This window comes from Amaranthus tricolor, chromosome 12 (assembly GCF_026212465.1).
Source record: "Amaranthus tricolor cultivar Red isolate AtriRed21 chromosome 12, ASM2621246v1, whole genome shotgun sequence".
NCBI lineage: Eukaryota > Viridiplantae > Streptophyta > Magnoliopsida > Caryophyllales > Amaranthaceae > Amaranthus > Amaranthus tricolor.
In genome coordinates this window covers 12451627-12465022 of record NC_080058.1, presented here as the reverse complement: position 1 = coordinate 12465022, position 13396 = coordinate 12451627, and the positions used below count along the sequence as shown (strand labels likewise).

At 33.1% G+C, this 13396-nt stretch overlaps 2 protein-coding genes across 5 annotated transcripts in view; both read left to right on the top strand.

Moving 5' to 3' along the window:
• The window catches only part of LOC130828899 (glycolate oxidase-like), a 4828-nt gene extending 1200 nt beyond the window's left edge, over positions 1–3628 (top strand). Inside the window, exons 2-12 of one of the 2 annotated variants that reach the window (XM_057694931.1) lie at positions 59–229; positions 328–452; positions 1240–1286; positions 1839–1916; positions 2009–2133; positions 2212–2278; positions 2369–2431; positions 2514–2583; positions 2703–2803; positions 3073–3177; positions 3261–3628. In XM_057694931.1, the coding sequence (XP_057550914.1) occupies positions 93–229; positions 328–452; positions 1240–1286; positions 1839–1916; positions 2009–2133; positions 2212–2278; positions 2369–2431; positions 2514–2583; positions 2703–2803; positions 3073–3177; positions 3261–3455 (1113 nt within the window). In that variant the 5' untranslated portion in view covers positions 59–92 and the 3' untranslated portion in view covers positions 3456–3628. Of the gene's footprint in view, positions 1–38; positions 230–327; positions 453–1239; positions 1287–1838; positions 1917–2008; positions 2134–2211; positions 2279–2368; positions 2432–2513; positions 2584–2702; positions 2804–3072; positions 3178–3260 lie in introns of both variants that reach the window. The other variant, XM_057694932.1, reaches the window with a different exon arrangement.
• Positions 3629–4566: 938 nt separating this feature from the next.
• LOC130828900 (uncharacterized) lies at positions 4567–10648 on the top strand. Of its 3 annotated transcripts, none has more exons than XM_057694935.1 (2): positions 4567–5121; positions 9691–10648. In XM_057694935.1, exon 2 carries the CDS (start codon positions 9693–9695, stop codon positions 10440–10442), a length of 750 nt encoding a protein of 249 aa, XP_057550918.1. In that variant the 5' UTR covers positions 4567–5121; positions 9691–9692; the 3' UTR covers positions 10443–10648. The 3 variants fall into 3 exon arrangements, with proteins under 3 accessions (XP_057550918.1, XP_057550917.1, XP_057550916.1); XM_057694934.1 differs by having other exon boundaries at positions 4569–5206; positions 9691–10647; XM_057694933.1 differs by having other exon boundaries at positions 4579–5210; positions 9691–10642.
• The last annotated feature ends 2748 nt before the right edge of the window (positions 10649–13396 follow it).

Here is a 13396-nt window from a genome sequence, read left to right as displayed (position 1 = left end):
GTTGTTTAAAATTATATTGGTATTATGAAATGAAGTAGATTATTAATATATTGTGTAGGTAAATTAGGGGAACACTAATCTAATATTGGAAGATGGAGATCACAAATGTGAACGAGTATGAAGCCATCGCAAAGCAAAAACTGCCTAAGATGGTGTATGACTACTATGCATCTGGTGCAGAGGATCAGTGGACTTTAGCTGAGAACAGAAATGCTTTCTCCAGGATCTTGTAAGCTTTCTTATCTTGCTGCCTATATTTTGTTATGCTTACTATATATAGTATAAATGCTTGTGTATGTAAGAATGATGTGTAATATGATAAAACAGGTTTCGCCCTCGTATTCTGATTGATGTAACCAACATAGACATTACTACAACTGTCCTTGGATTCAAAATCTCTATGCCTATCATGGTTGCCCCTACAGCCATGCAGAAGATGGCTCACCCTGAAGGTATACCATACTTTGTCGAGGAACCAACTCTACCAAAAGTTCAAGCTGATGGTTGAGACCTCAGAATATGTTATATACTCTAACACGTCCCTAATACGAGAGCCCTTTGGGCTAAATGTGTGGATACAACACAAGCTCACTTAATACCTGGCACCGAGTATTCTTTATGTGAGGGGTGGTTGAGATTCAAACCCGTGACTTCTTGTCACGCTGGCTCCTAATACCATATCAAGGAATTAACTTAACCAAAAGTTTAAGCTGATGGTTGAAGCCTTATGATATGTTGTATACTTTAACACGCCCCCTCATAAAAAAACTCTTTGAGCTAGAAGTGTAAATGCAGCACAGACCCTCCTCATACCTATGCTAAATATTATACATTAAATGAGGGGTGGTTGAGATTCGAACACGTGACCTCTTGTCACATTGGCTCTGATACCATCTAAAGGAACCAATTCAATGAAAAGCTTAAGTAAATGGTAGAGGCCCTAGGATATTATATATAATCTAATACTTTCAGCTCATTGTTAGAATTTCTTTTGAGATTGAGTCATTGATCCATTCATGTTGTAAGCAAAATAGTATTGGAAAAAGCTTCTCGGGTTCTTGTAGATTCATGTGTACCATCAAAATTGTAGATCAAAGAATATTTTAGAGAATATATCAGTGCTTGATGATGTTGATATGATGACTCAAATTTGATTTAGTCTCTAGATTTTTCTGGTGAACCAGGATGTCTTACAAAATGGATCAGTTCACTGATACACGATTTTATTGGCTTTGACAGGTGAGTATGCGACAGCCAGGGCAGCATCAACAGCGGGCACTATCATGGTTTGAATTTATACTTTCACTAAATTATAACTTCGACTACATTCAGTGCTGCTGCTTGGATATAATATTGTAAATTAGTTTAATCAGATGATGAACCAAAATGACATAGATTGATAATCTGATTTCTCAATTCTTTGATATATAGTCCGCTAATAAACAAATGTCGTATTTGCTCATATGTTACTCTTGATTGTTTAACACCATCTGGTGAATGGTAGTAGAACAAAGATAAGGTGTATAAGTTATGAAAACATTTGATTTGAGATATGCATGAGCATATGACAACAAGTAGTAAGAAATGAAGGAAGAGGATATATGTGGCAATCATTTGAATATTGTAGAATAGTATTGAATATAGGGTCGAACAAAGTATACTGTTTGTAAGCAATAATCACTTTTAGATTGTTTTGGTTCACGTAACCAACCATATAATATACTTGATAATAACTTTTGCACACAGGTGTTCTTAGTTGATTACCCTTACTTTTGCACACATAGCTGTTTCCATTAGACATATTTTTCAAATTGTGTTTTTGGTACTTGTTTGTTCAGACGCTGTCATCATGGGCTACATCTAGTGTCGAAGAGGTTGCTTCAACTGGACCTGGCATCCGATTCTTTCAGCTCTATGTAAGCATATTCAACATCTAGCACTTTGTAAACAGAAGTTACTGCTTAAATATGCTCTCGGAATTGATTCACTTTGGTGTTTTGGTGTTCAGGTGTACAAGAACAGGAATGTAGTTGCTCAACTCGTACGAAGAGCTGAAAGGGCTGGCTTTAAGGCGATTGCCCTCACTGTCGACACTCCCAGATTGGGACGTAGAGAAGCAGATATCAAGAACAGGTGTGAATCAACGAATGTTATTCTACGTTTCGCTAAGTGATTACGTTTCGTATCTTTTACCTGTGTATTTATTTCCAGGTTTGTTCTACCACCTTATCTAACATTGAAGAATTTCGAGGGTCTTGACCTTGGCAAGATGGACCAAGTAAGTAGTACCCATTCAGACATCAACGTATTTGAAGTGTTTAGACGCTGTCTCTTGTGAACCATCTCTAATAATCTTGTTTCACTGCAGGCGAATGACTCTGGTCTTGCCTCATACGTTGCTGGTCAGATTGATCGATCCCTCAGCTGGAAGGTAACGCCATCATTAGGATCCGAAACATTATGCCTAGGTTGTAAAAACTTCATTCTCTGAATATTGTGCTGAACTCAAACAGGACGTGAAGTGGCTTCAGACCATCACCAGCCTACCCATCCTAGTAAAGGGTGTCATTACTGCTGAAGATGGTTAGCATAATTGGAGAGCAATCCATTCTTTTGTTCCGACATTTTTTTTTTGATAATACTTTCGAGCCTTTTATCCATTCTTCTAACGTGTTCTTTTTCCTGTTTCCAACGCCTTTTAGCAAGACTTGCCGTTCAAAATGGAGCAGCTGGAATCATCGTGTCCAACCATGGAGCTCGTCAACTCGATTATGTTCCCGCTACTATAATGGCTCTCGAAGAGGTAAACTTGTTTTCTGTATGGTATTGTTGGGATGGTTTATCCCACATCGACAAATTGAAGATGGTGTGCACATTTTATAAGTTATTGGAGTCCTTTTTCCCATTGCCATATGGTTTTGGGATGGTATATATCTCCTTGGTTTATAAAGTGTGTGCACCTTGCGTCTCCTTGTTTATATGTTGGCATTCACAATAAGTCTAGCCTAATTTAACAGGTATAATGCTAGAACTTATGTTTTGTTAGTTTATTAAATCCGGTGAATGCATCAGGTTGTGAAGGCCGTGCAAGGACGTCTTCCTGTGTTCTTGGATGGTGGTGTTCGTCGTGGAACTGATGTCTTCAAGGCATTGGCATTGGGTGCTGCTGGTGTATTCGTAAGTACAACAAATTAGAATTGTTGTTATATACTTCCTCTGTACATTAATACTTGCACTGTTGCACCATTTCTCCCTCGCAGATTGGAAGGCCCGTAGTGTTTTCCCTTGCAGCAGACGGAGAGGCTGGTGTTCGCAAGGTGCTACAAATGATGCGTGAGGAGTTCGAGCTAACCATGGCACTCAGTGGTTGTCGCTCCATCAGCGAAATCACACGCAACCACATCGTTACAGACTGGGATGGTCCTCAAACCTCTCGTATTGCACCCAGATTATAAGAATATTTTGTGCTATAATAATGGAAGTTGTATGTGAGCAGCATATTCAAACACTATAATTTTAAGTTTCTTACTTAATGTGCCTGTTTTTTCAGTCTATAACTTTCACTTTTGAGTTGGGACTATCAATGGATGCTTATGTATTTTTGAATGGCTACTCTGTCTTCATTGTATATTCTTGTTTTTCCCTTTAATGATACTCATACCTCCTCTGCTATCTAATAGTTACTATATTAATCCTACTGTTAACCAACTGATTTTGTTTCGCATAAACTTTTTTTTTATGTATAATTTAAAATATAGTTTAGTGGAATCATGTTTGATTTATTTTGATGAATATTTTTATAACATTAATTTTTTAGAATTTTTTATCATATGTAATTAAAGATATTAAGAATTATAATTGTTCATTAGGTAGCATGAAAATCAGAAGTGTAGCAAGTATTCACATGTGTCTGCTATTAGATTAGTTGCTCACGTCACATGAAGCGATACTCGGGTGAGTTTAAGATGAATCATAATTATGTTATTTTATACATTTGTATCTCTTTAGAAGAAAACTTTACTCGTGTATTTGTGATCGACTTGTATTAGAGGTGTTTGATAAATGACCTTTTTATTAATTTTTTGGTTGGCTTTTTGGTTGTTGATTGGTCAAAAAGCCAAAGAAGTGTGGTAAATGACTTTCAGCTAACTTTTCAATCAAAATGAAAAGGCTAGTTCTATTAGCATTTTTCATTGAGTTTTAGCTTGTTTGGTCACTTTTTATCGAATGAACACAAATAATGGTTGTTGGTTGTTGCTTATTGGCTTTTTTTATTGGCTTGTTTGACCAATAGAAAGTATTGACTGTTTATGTTGGCTTTTAAGCCAACTAGATAAATGTGCTATACAAGGAAATATTTCGTAAAATTAAGTATGGCATGTAAATCGTCAATTAGAGGAAAAGTTGACGAACAAGGCAAAACCATCGAAGAAAGCTAAGAACCAAATGCTAAGATTAAAAGTCAACTTTTCAGTTGGTCAAAACGCATTTACCAAATAGTTTTGTTGGTTTTTGACCAAGCAAAAAACCAAATGCTTTAAGCCTACCATAAAGCCATGTACCCAACAACCATTAATTTTAACAATATTCCCTAAGTAACTGACTTAGCTAATTTAAAAGTTAACAAAAACAATAAACTCTTTTAGAAGGTCAAACAAGCCAATTAAAAAGCTATTATCCAAAAGTTATTTTCCAAACAACTTGTAATTTTACTTTTTTGGGGCGAGTTTAAGAATTAACTCATTAACAACGTATTTGATGATAAGATATAAATAGTGGTGACGCTAAAACAATCTTGTTTAGTGATCTAGTTGCATGGGTGGATCTTCATGGGGTACAAGGTGGCACGTGCCCCAGGCAAATTAAAAATAAATAGAAGTTTGAATTTGGTTGTGGCAGACTGGCTGCAACATTGTTCTCTCCCTTCTTCTCATACTTTTATTTGCAAAAAGGCTAATTCTAAAGTACTAAAACCCTAAAACCCACGACCCACCTATAGACCCATTGTTGGCTGCTAGTCTCTGGTGTTTGTCTGTCGCTAACGGCCATCGCTGTGCGGTGTTGCTTGCTGGTTTGGTTGCCTTCTATCTTCAGTCACCACTCCTTTAGGCCCTGACCCCTGTAAGTTGTAGCACTGTTGCCTTTCGTCTGTGAACTCCACCTGACCACCACCTTCTATTGACTACAATTCTCAAAATCTCAAGTTGTAGGTAACTCTTTAAGATCCTCAAATTTTAAGGTTTCTTTATTTGAAAAATTCAATTAAATTTCTTCAGTTGTTATTATCTTGAGAGATAAAGATATAGAATTTTCGAATTGAATGTTCTTATTGATTATATTTTTTAATTTTTATTTCTTTGAGTTTTTTTGAAGTGTAGGTTGAATAGAAAATTTTTAGTACTAATTTTGGTTCATCTTCTATAATCTTTATCATTAATTCCTTATTTTGATGTTTTTTTTAATTAATGATTATGTTTTTGAAAGATTCTGAATACATGATTGAATGTTATGCATTTGGTGATGAATTATGAGTACATGATTGAATGTGTTATGTGTTTGTAAATTTAAATTTTATTTAAGCTTTTGAATTTTAATTACTCTTTTGTTACCACAATTTGAGGTGAAGATGACATTAATTGATCGCTTTTGTATTACTTTGCCTTAATTTGGGATAATTGTGCTTCTACATGTCATTTTGTAGGGATGGAAAAAAAAATTATTAGTTTGTTTTACAAATAGAACCCTACCAAATTTTTGCCAAACTACTTCAGGATACTAGATGTGTTCTACATCATGGTAGGTCTACATCTCAATTACTCAAAATCTAGTATCATCACATGGTGTAGTGAGAATGAAGAATATGTAAATGATATTGCAAGATTAATTGGATGTAAAATTGAAAAATGCACCATAATGTATCTTGGTCTTACTATTGGTGAAAATATGAACAGAATTAAGGCATGAGATCTTGGCATACTTAGAATCAATAATAGATTAGCTCATTAGAAAGAAAAAGTACTCTCAAATGCTGGTAGGTTGACCTTAATAAAGAGTCTACTTCAAAGCTTACCCATTTACTTTATGAGCATGCTCAAGATGCCCAAGTTAGTGACAGAAACGATTGATTCGGGGTGGTTGGTTTGGTTGTAGGAAATATACTCAGAAGGAACCTTGTTTAATGTTCAAATAGTGGTAGAGATTTACAAAGGAAAATAAAAAACTTTATGAAAAAGTATTGTATGCTCAATTCATAGAACTAAAGGAACTAGAGGCATTATCAGAGAAATTCATAGATGTAAGAGATGGCTTATGGGCACAATTAATGAGTACAAATGGAGATAGAACAAGAGTCAGAGATTTTGTTTAAGAAGGATTGCAAGTTAAAATAGGGAGACGAGATACCATCATGTTTTGGAAAGATACATGGTGTGGTCCTAGTCCATTAAAAGACTCCTTTTCCTAAACTGTTCAGCATATCCACACAAAAAGATACCAATCTCATATGGGAGAGTGGCGTGAAGAAGTTTGGACTTAGAAAATTGTATGGAGAAGACAATTGTTTGATTGGGAAAAAAGTGATGTTGCAGATTTCTTAACAATCATTGAAAACCATATACTTAAAGGGTTAAGTAAAAGATGAATTGAGATGGAAATGGTCAGGAAATGGTTTACTTTAGCATCAAAAGCCAACATGAAATACACAAGGCCTCAATCCTACCTTTATTACCTAAGCACATGACTAGGTTTATTTTGCAAAACTTAGACCTTAGACCCCCCCCCCCCCTAATTCCATGCAAAATCACACGCAAAACTTCAGAAAATCGAAACCAAGATCCACTTTAGCTAGTATGTTCTTCAATAGCTTGATGAACTTCACAATTAGTCTCCTTTTGATGCTACTTTAATTAATCCCATATAAAGTCTAACATTAAAACAATCAAATATCAATTTAAGGACTTATTGGCCATTAAATTAATATACACGTACGAATTCAAGAACACATAAAAGAAAACTTACTTCTAACCCAAAAGAGATTGAGATGGTGATAGTGCTAGGTGTGTTCCGCTTCTTCTACAACAGCTACAATCATCAAAACACTTTATTTAACTTGCTTTTCAGGAAATTCGAATAGAGATGATAAACTGAATTTTGGGGATTTTCAAAAGAGTTACTTTTACCTTAATTCATTATCATTAGTAAGTTTGTGGGAGTGATTTGAGCATAAGTTCAGATGTTGATTAAATTTTTATGGTATATAGATGATGGAGATGGCGCTTAGGTGTGAGATGATTAGAGTGCAAGAGTGTAAGTTTGATGTTTTGTGGGATTAAGTCATAAGTTGGTCTTAGTGAAAAATTATGGAGCAAGTCACCCACGTACATATACTATGTCATTTTTTCCCAATCGACTAAATTTTGACTTAGTAAAATCTATCATAAAATGAGATTTAATTTACAAGTCCAAATAGTTTACTTTTGTGAAATATAATAAATTCACACACAAAGTACAAAATATGTTATGTTTAAAACGCCAAAATAAATACTATATTTTTGTATAGTCGTTTTTTAAATTGTTTCAGAAGAAGTACTGAAAGCGACACACAAATAACTACTATAAATAAGATTCCAGATATATACTAGAACTTCAGTTTACACAGGTGCAGAACCTCTTGAACTACGGATTCTGTATCTGTAATGATTCTAGCACGATGACCACACAAGAGCTATATATGGTATGGAATTGTGTGTAAATCAGTAGCTAGATAACATTAATAGAGGCCTGAACGCAAGCTGGGGAAGGTTAATTGGAAAAAGACCATCAAGAAGGTGTAAGCACAGATATTGAAAAAAAAACTTCTTTCTAAAATGGATTTGGATTCGGGTCCACTTGGATTCAGTCGAGATCCAACCCGTTGCCATCCCTATTCGTGGCAGAATATATAATTAGCCATGAGATCTCCCGTGGAAAAAAAGTTTATGCCACAATCATGATTTTCCCGTGGCAACATTCTAGCCACCATGATAGTCTATTGCTTGAATTCTCATAATTGAGCAGCATAGCCACAGGATATTCTTACTTGTGTCACAACAATAACTGTAATACAAGTGATGATTTGTAGTAGTCAATATTATAGTTAATTGTTAGGTCTTAGAGTTAAACCCAATACTCTTGTATATAAATGACCAAATCAATGAGAATATCTCGATGGTTGTTACCTTTAGGATCGTCCATAGACAGGGACAAGTTAAGCGTGTGCCTAGGGCCAAAAAAAATTTGGTTTGTGCTTGTGTGAAGATTTGAACACAGGTCTATCATGTGGAAGACAAGTGGTTACCCACCAAAAAGAATGATAATCTTTATAATTATTGATTGTTCAATAACTAACAACATGCCTAACTGAAGTAATTACCAATGCACGGACTTAGTATTTATTTTTTATATATACATTACTTAATACTCCCAATTATTCTAATTTTCTTGTGGGTTTACTTTTTTAGGAATAATCTATTAAATAAATAAATTTTTCTCTATTATTTTCTTTTTAATGCATTGCTTATGTGTTCTTTATTTGACTGATTTTAATAATAAACCGGATACCGAGTTTTCAGTTTTCCAAAACACTCTATTCGTATCCGGCCCGATTACCCGGTGTAGAAATCGGGTACCCGATCTGAATTGTTCGAAATTTGTTAACAGGGTAAATTATCCGTTTTGGCAATCGGATATCGGATAATTCGGATCAGATTTTCAAAATATTTTTAAACACCCCTAACTATATGTCACAAACATTTTCATAGCGTCACCACCAACTATTTTTACTGTTTTTCTATTGGTGATAATCTCTAACTTTTTTCTAAACTAAACTCTCACAACTCAATCTCAATAAGCGATATGAATCATGAATTTAATCCTGAATATCTCAAATTTTTTTCTCAACTTTTACCTTCTAATTTTTAATTTACTTAAAATTTCGTTTGAGACCAAGTCATACAAAATATGCGACTGGATCTAGGTCTAGCCGCACATTTTGCATGACTTGAAGTAGCTCAAGTTAGACATTTTGCACGATTTGGTCTATTTTAATTTTTTTTAAATATAATTAAACTTTTAAAATTTATACAAGCTATTTTGGAAGAATTTGGTGATAACAAAGTAGATCATTCATAGCAGTTTATTACAGATACGCACTTTTGAATATTTAGCAGCAGAGTCAGTAGATGATGCCCTATTCAGAATTAGAGATCACAGTTAAACACCAACACCTTTTTTCAATTTTCGTCCAATATAATTGTAGATTTATCAATTTTGTTATCTTTTGATTGCTTTGTAAATTGTTATATATGTCGATATATATGTTTTTCTGATTTTTAACAAGATCTCATGGAGATTGCTGTAGATATATGTCGATACATAGGCTTGTTTTTTTTTTTTTTGCTTTTTTTTAATTACACGATAATATGTGTGTTCATGAGTTGGTGGAGACAATTGGGTTACGGACGCTAACGAGCATATGGGTTTCGATTGCTTTTGGATATATATGATTGCTAGATTGTTATTTTTCAAGAATAATTTTACTGTATATATGGCATTATAGATAAGATATTGGAAGCAAAATGATAGAATATATATATGGTAATATATAATTTTTTTTCTATTTATTAATATGATGATGCATGTATACATTCACAGAAATGATTCCATCTCAATTAGCCATAGTAAGAAGAAGGAAGAAGAGACAAATAGAATTACTACTACTTTTCATGGTTGTTAACAATGTCGTCACAATCATGTACTTGGTGATGTGTATGATGGGTGTAATTGTTTATGAAATTGAACGACCATGTTATAGCAAAAGTGAGAAGAAACACCTTAGACAAAAGCACTTGGATGCACTAATCAAGGATAGTGATATAGTCTGCAAAAGTGAACTTCGTGTGAATAGATGTGATGAAGATAAGGGTGGTAGTGATGAAGATGATGAATTTGATGATAATGAGTCCGTCAACCAATCAAAACAATCAAATCCAAGTGAACCTTCTTCAAAGAAAGCCAAAAAAGAAAAGGCTCCAAATGAACAAGGAAGGAAAAGGAAGAAGCCGGAGGTTGTGGACTTAACTTCTTCTTTTAACAATATGTCTTCTAGCTTTTCAAATCATATGAATGAGATGAACAAGCACATGTCTACCATTGCAAGTGCCTTCTCTACTACACAACTACATGAGCAAGCTATCATGGCTCGTGAAGAAGTCGAGGAAAATCAAAAAAAAAATTTGGTTAGTGAGTTGCTTCGCATAGAAGGATTGACAAGATTTGAAGAAATGGAAGCTTCCAAGAGGTTGGCCTCCAATCCAAGTGAACTCTCACTTTTTTACCAATGCCCGGATGATCAGTGGAAGAAAGAGTTTATAATCAACCTCATTCATCCTAACTTGGGTAAGTGATGTAATGAAAATGCTTAGCTTATAAATTATCTAGACTTTGTGTTTGGTTGCCAAAAACATATATTGGAATCTTTTTGTGTGGAGATGTATTGACACCATTTTGAGTGAAAATGTATTGAACTAGTACTTTTTAATTAGTGGTAATTATCTATTTGCAACATAATATGTGTGTATGTATTTGTGTGTTTAATAAATATATGTATGTATCTATATATATATATATATAAACTGGACAGAGAATCCATTCTATAATGGAACCAAACAGTGTGAATGGATTGAATATCTATTACAGGATTGAACCAAACAGTTTTAGTCTGGTATGGGGTTCTGAATCCATACCATCCTGGTATGGGGTTTATACCATTCCAATCCTGCTCACTAAACCAAACGGACCTTTATATTATGCGGTAACGTGTGTTAACGTTGCTATTGCTTACTACAAACGTGTTGGTGGAATAAACACTAATCACAATGCATTGATTCTTCCACTATGAAAAAGTCTAAAATCAGAAGGACTACATAAATTTTTGCACATGTGTAGGGTCAATGATAATCATTTTATTCAGTTGCTAATGAAATGATAATACATCTCTATCATCAGTTTTAGAAAACTAGAGAACAATATGTGACATTTTAGCCAGACAATTTAAAAACCAGTAACGCAATAGAATAAGTTTATAGAAGATACTCATAGTTAAGGTCACCCCAACAAAATAAATAATGCATAATTGAATAAGAAATTAATCGAAAAACAATTTAAATTTGCGTTGAGTTCAGAGTAAATGTTAAGGTCACCCCAACAAAAATCAAACCTTTTTCTTAATATAGAGGGGTTAAATAGATAATTTAAAAAAATATAATAATTTACAATGAAAAAGATGTCAATAAATAAGTGACGACTTCTTCAGTAACTCACTAATGGCACAGAGAGGCGTATACCATTGATAAATGCAAAGTTCCACTAGAGTTGAGTGCACTGATAGGTTGCCGTCACAGAACAATCCTTGCCATGTTCTGTGGGGATGATTAGACCTTCACTTTATTACCAACATTAAAAAATAAAATTCATTTTTTCATGTATTATAGAAGTATTATATATTTTAATTTTTGTACAATTTAATGAATTATTTTAATAATTTATATATTGAATTATGAATAATTAATTTATAAAAAAATTAATATTATGAAAGTATTTGATTAGATAAGTTATACAAATATTATACTTAATTATATTTAATCATTAGTTGTAATATGGAATATAAAATAAGCTTAAACAATAAATAAAGGAAATATCAATACATGTAAGAAAAGTATTTGTACTTCTTCCGTCCCACTCATCTTGTATTTATTGTCATTTTAATTCGTCTCATTTATTTTGTATTATTTCTATTTTTGAACAATTGTCCATTACTTTTTAATTTTCGTTCATACATTTGAAATATTTTTTAATTTTATCCACATAATTTTATTTTTTTCTCTATTTATTTATTATCAATATGTATTTTTTCTTAAAAATATTATATCATACTGTAATAATCATAGAGTCATTGTCCTTAAAAACATTATTAGATGCACTCGAGTCACTCTTGATGTTAGTGAACTTATCAATCAATTATCTACTCCTATTCTACAGTCGACTACATCTCTATTGCTCAGATGTTAACTGCTTTTATCCTTTAGAAAAATCACATTAATTATTCGACAAAAAGTCAGAAAATCTTAAACTAATTGCTCATTAGTTCAAATAAAGTCTCAATTACTCATGTTCCTAATAGTTTAAATCAAAGATAAAATTGTTGTTTTCTAAGTAAAATATGAATAATGGTAATAAAAAGAAAAAGAGAATAAATTGTGTGGAAAAAATAAAAGAGAGTTAAAATGTATCAATGATATTAAAAGAAAATTGTGGGCCATAGTCCAAAAATAAAAATAATGCAAATTAAGTGGGACGAATTAAGATGAAAAATACTGCAAATTAAATGGGACGGAGAGAATATTTGGTTGTAACTATTTGAACCAAATTAAGTCAAAAAAATCTTTAACTTCCTTTTAATTTGACTCATTTTTATTTTAATATTCTTTTCGTTCTTAATTACTTATACTTATGGATGGTAGCACAAGAATTAAGAAAAATAACTTTCAACGTATTTTTGTCTATTTTGCCCCTCTAATAGTGAAATAAGGTAATGATGTGATGAGTAGAGGTGTTTATCGGGGCGGGTCGGGTCATGTCAAATGTTAAACGGGTCGGGAAAGTCAAAGCCCGTTTATATTCGACCCACTTTGACCCGCTTTTTAAAAGTTCATAAAATAGTTTTTTTATTATGCTTTATGGCCCATTGGGTCGACCTACTTATGTATATAATAAGATCATTTAAAAATATAAAAAGAAAGTGATAATTTTTTTTCGCAATTAATTCTTATAATTATCTAGTTCGACCCGACCCGACCCCTTACACCAAGGCCCGTTATTGGCTCGACCCGCTAATGACCCATTAAATGTGACCTAACCCTTAACTCGTTGGATCGACCTGCCCTGTTAAACACCTCAAGTGATAAGTGAGACTAAGACTAAAATATGAATAAAATAGATAATTACCAAGTTGCTTTTTGTCAAAGATAGAAATGGTACAAGTAATGTGAAACATCTAAAAAAAGTAATAAGTACAAGTATATGAAACCGAAAAAATATATTTTAATAAATTTGTCTCCATTTTATTTTTAGATATAAATTTACTACTTTAATTTTTATATTCTTTCTTATTTTCAAATCCACAGCTATTGTCATCCATTGCGGACACCCTTGTATTGAGTATTTAGAGCATGTAAGACATATCCAAAGACTTAAAGCATAGACTAAGCAAGAACGTAACAACAGAATCAAAACACATGTGCTCGATCAAAATGCTCGTTCGAGCACATCAATGATGTTTAGGCAAATTGTTTCCAAAGCT

Bases quoted from the DNA above. Each gene is read 5' to 3' on its own strand.
- LOC130828900 (XM_057694935.1), top strand. From the start codon at position 9,693: ATGATTCCATCTCAATTAGCCATAGTAAGAAGAAGGAAGAAGAGACAA.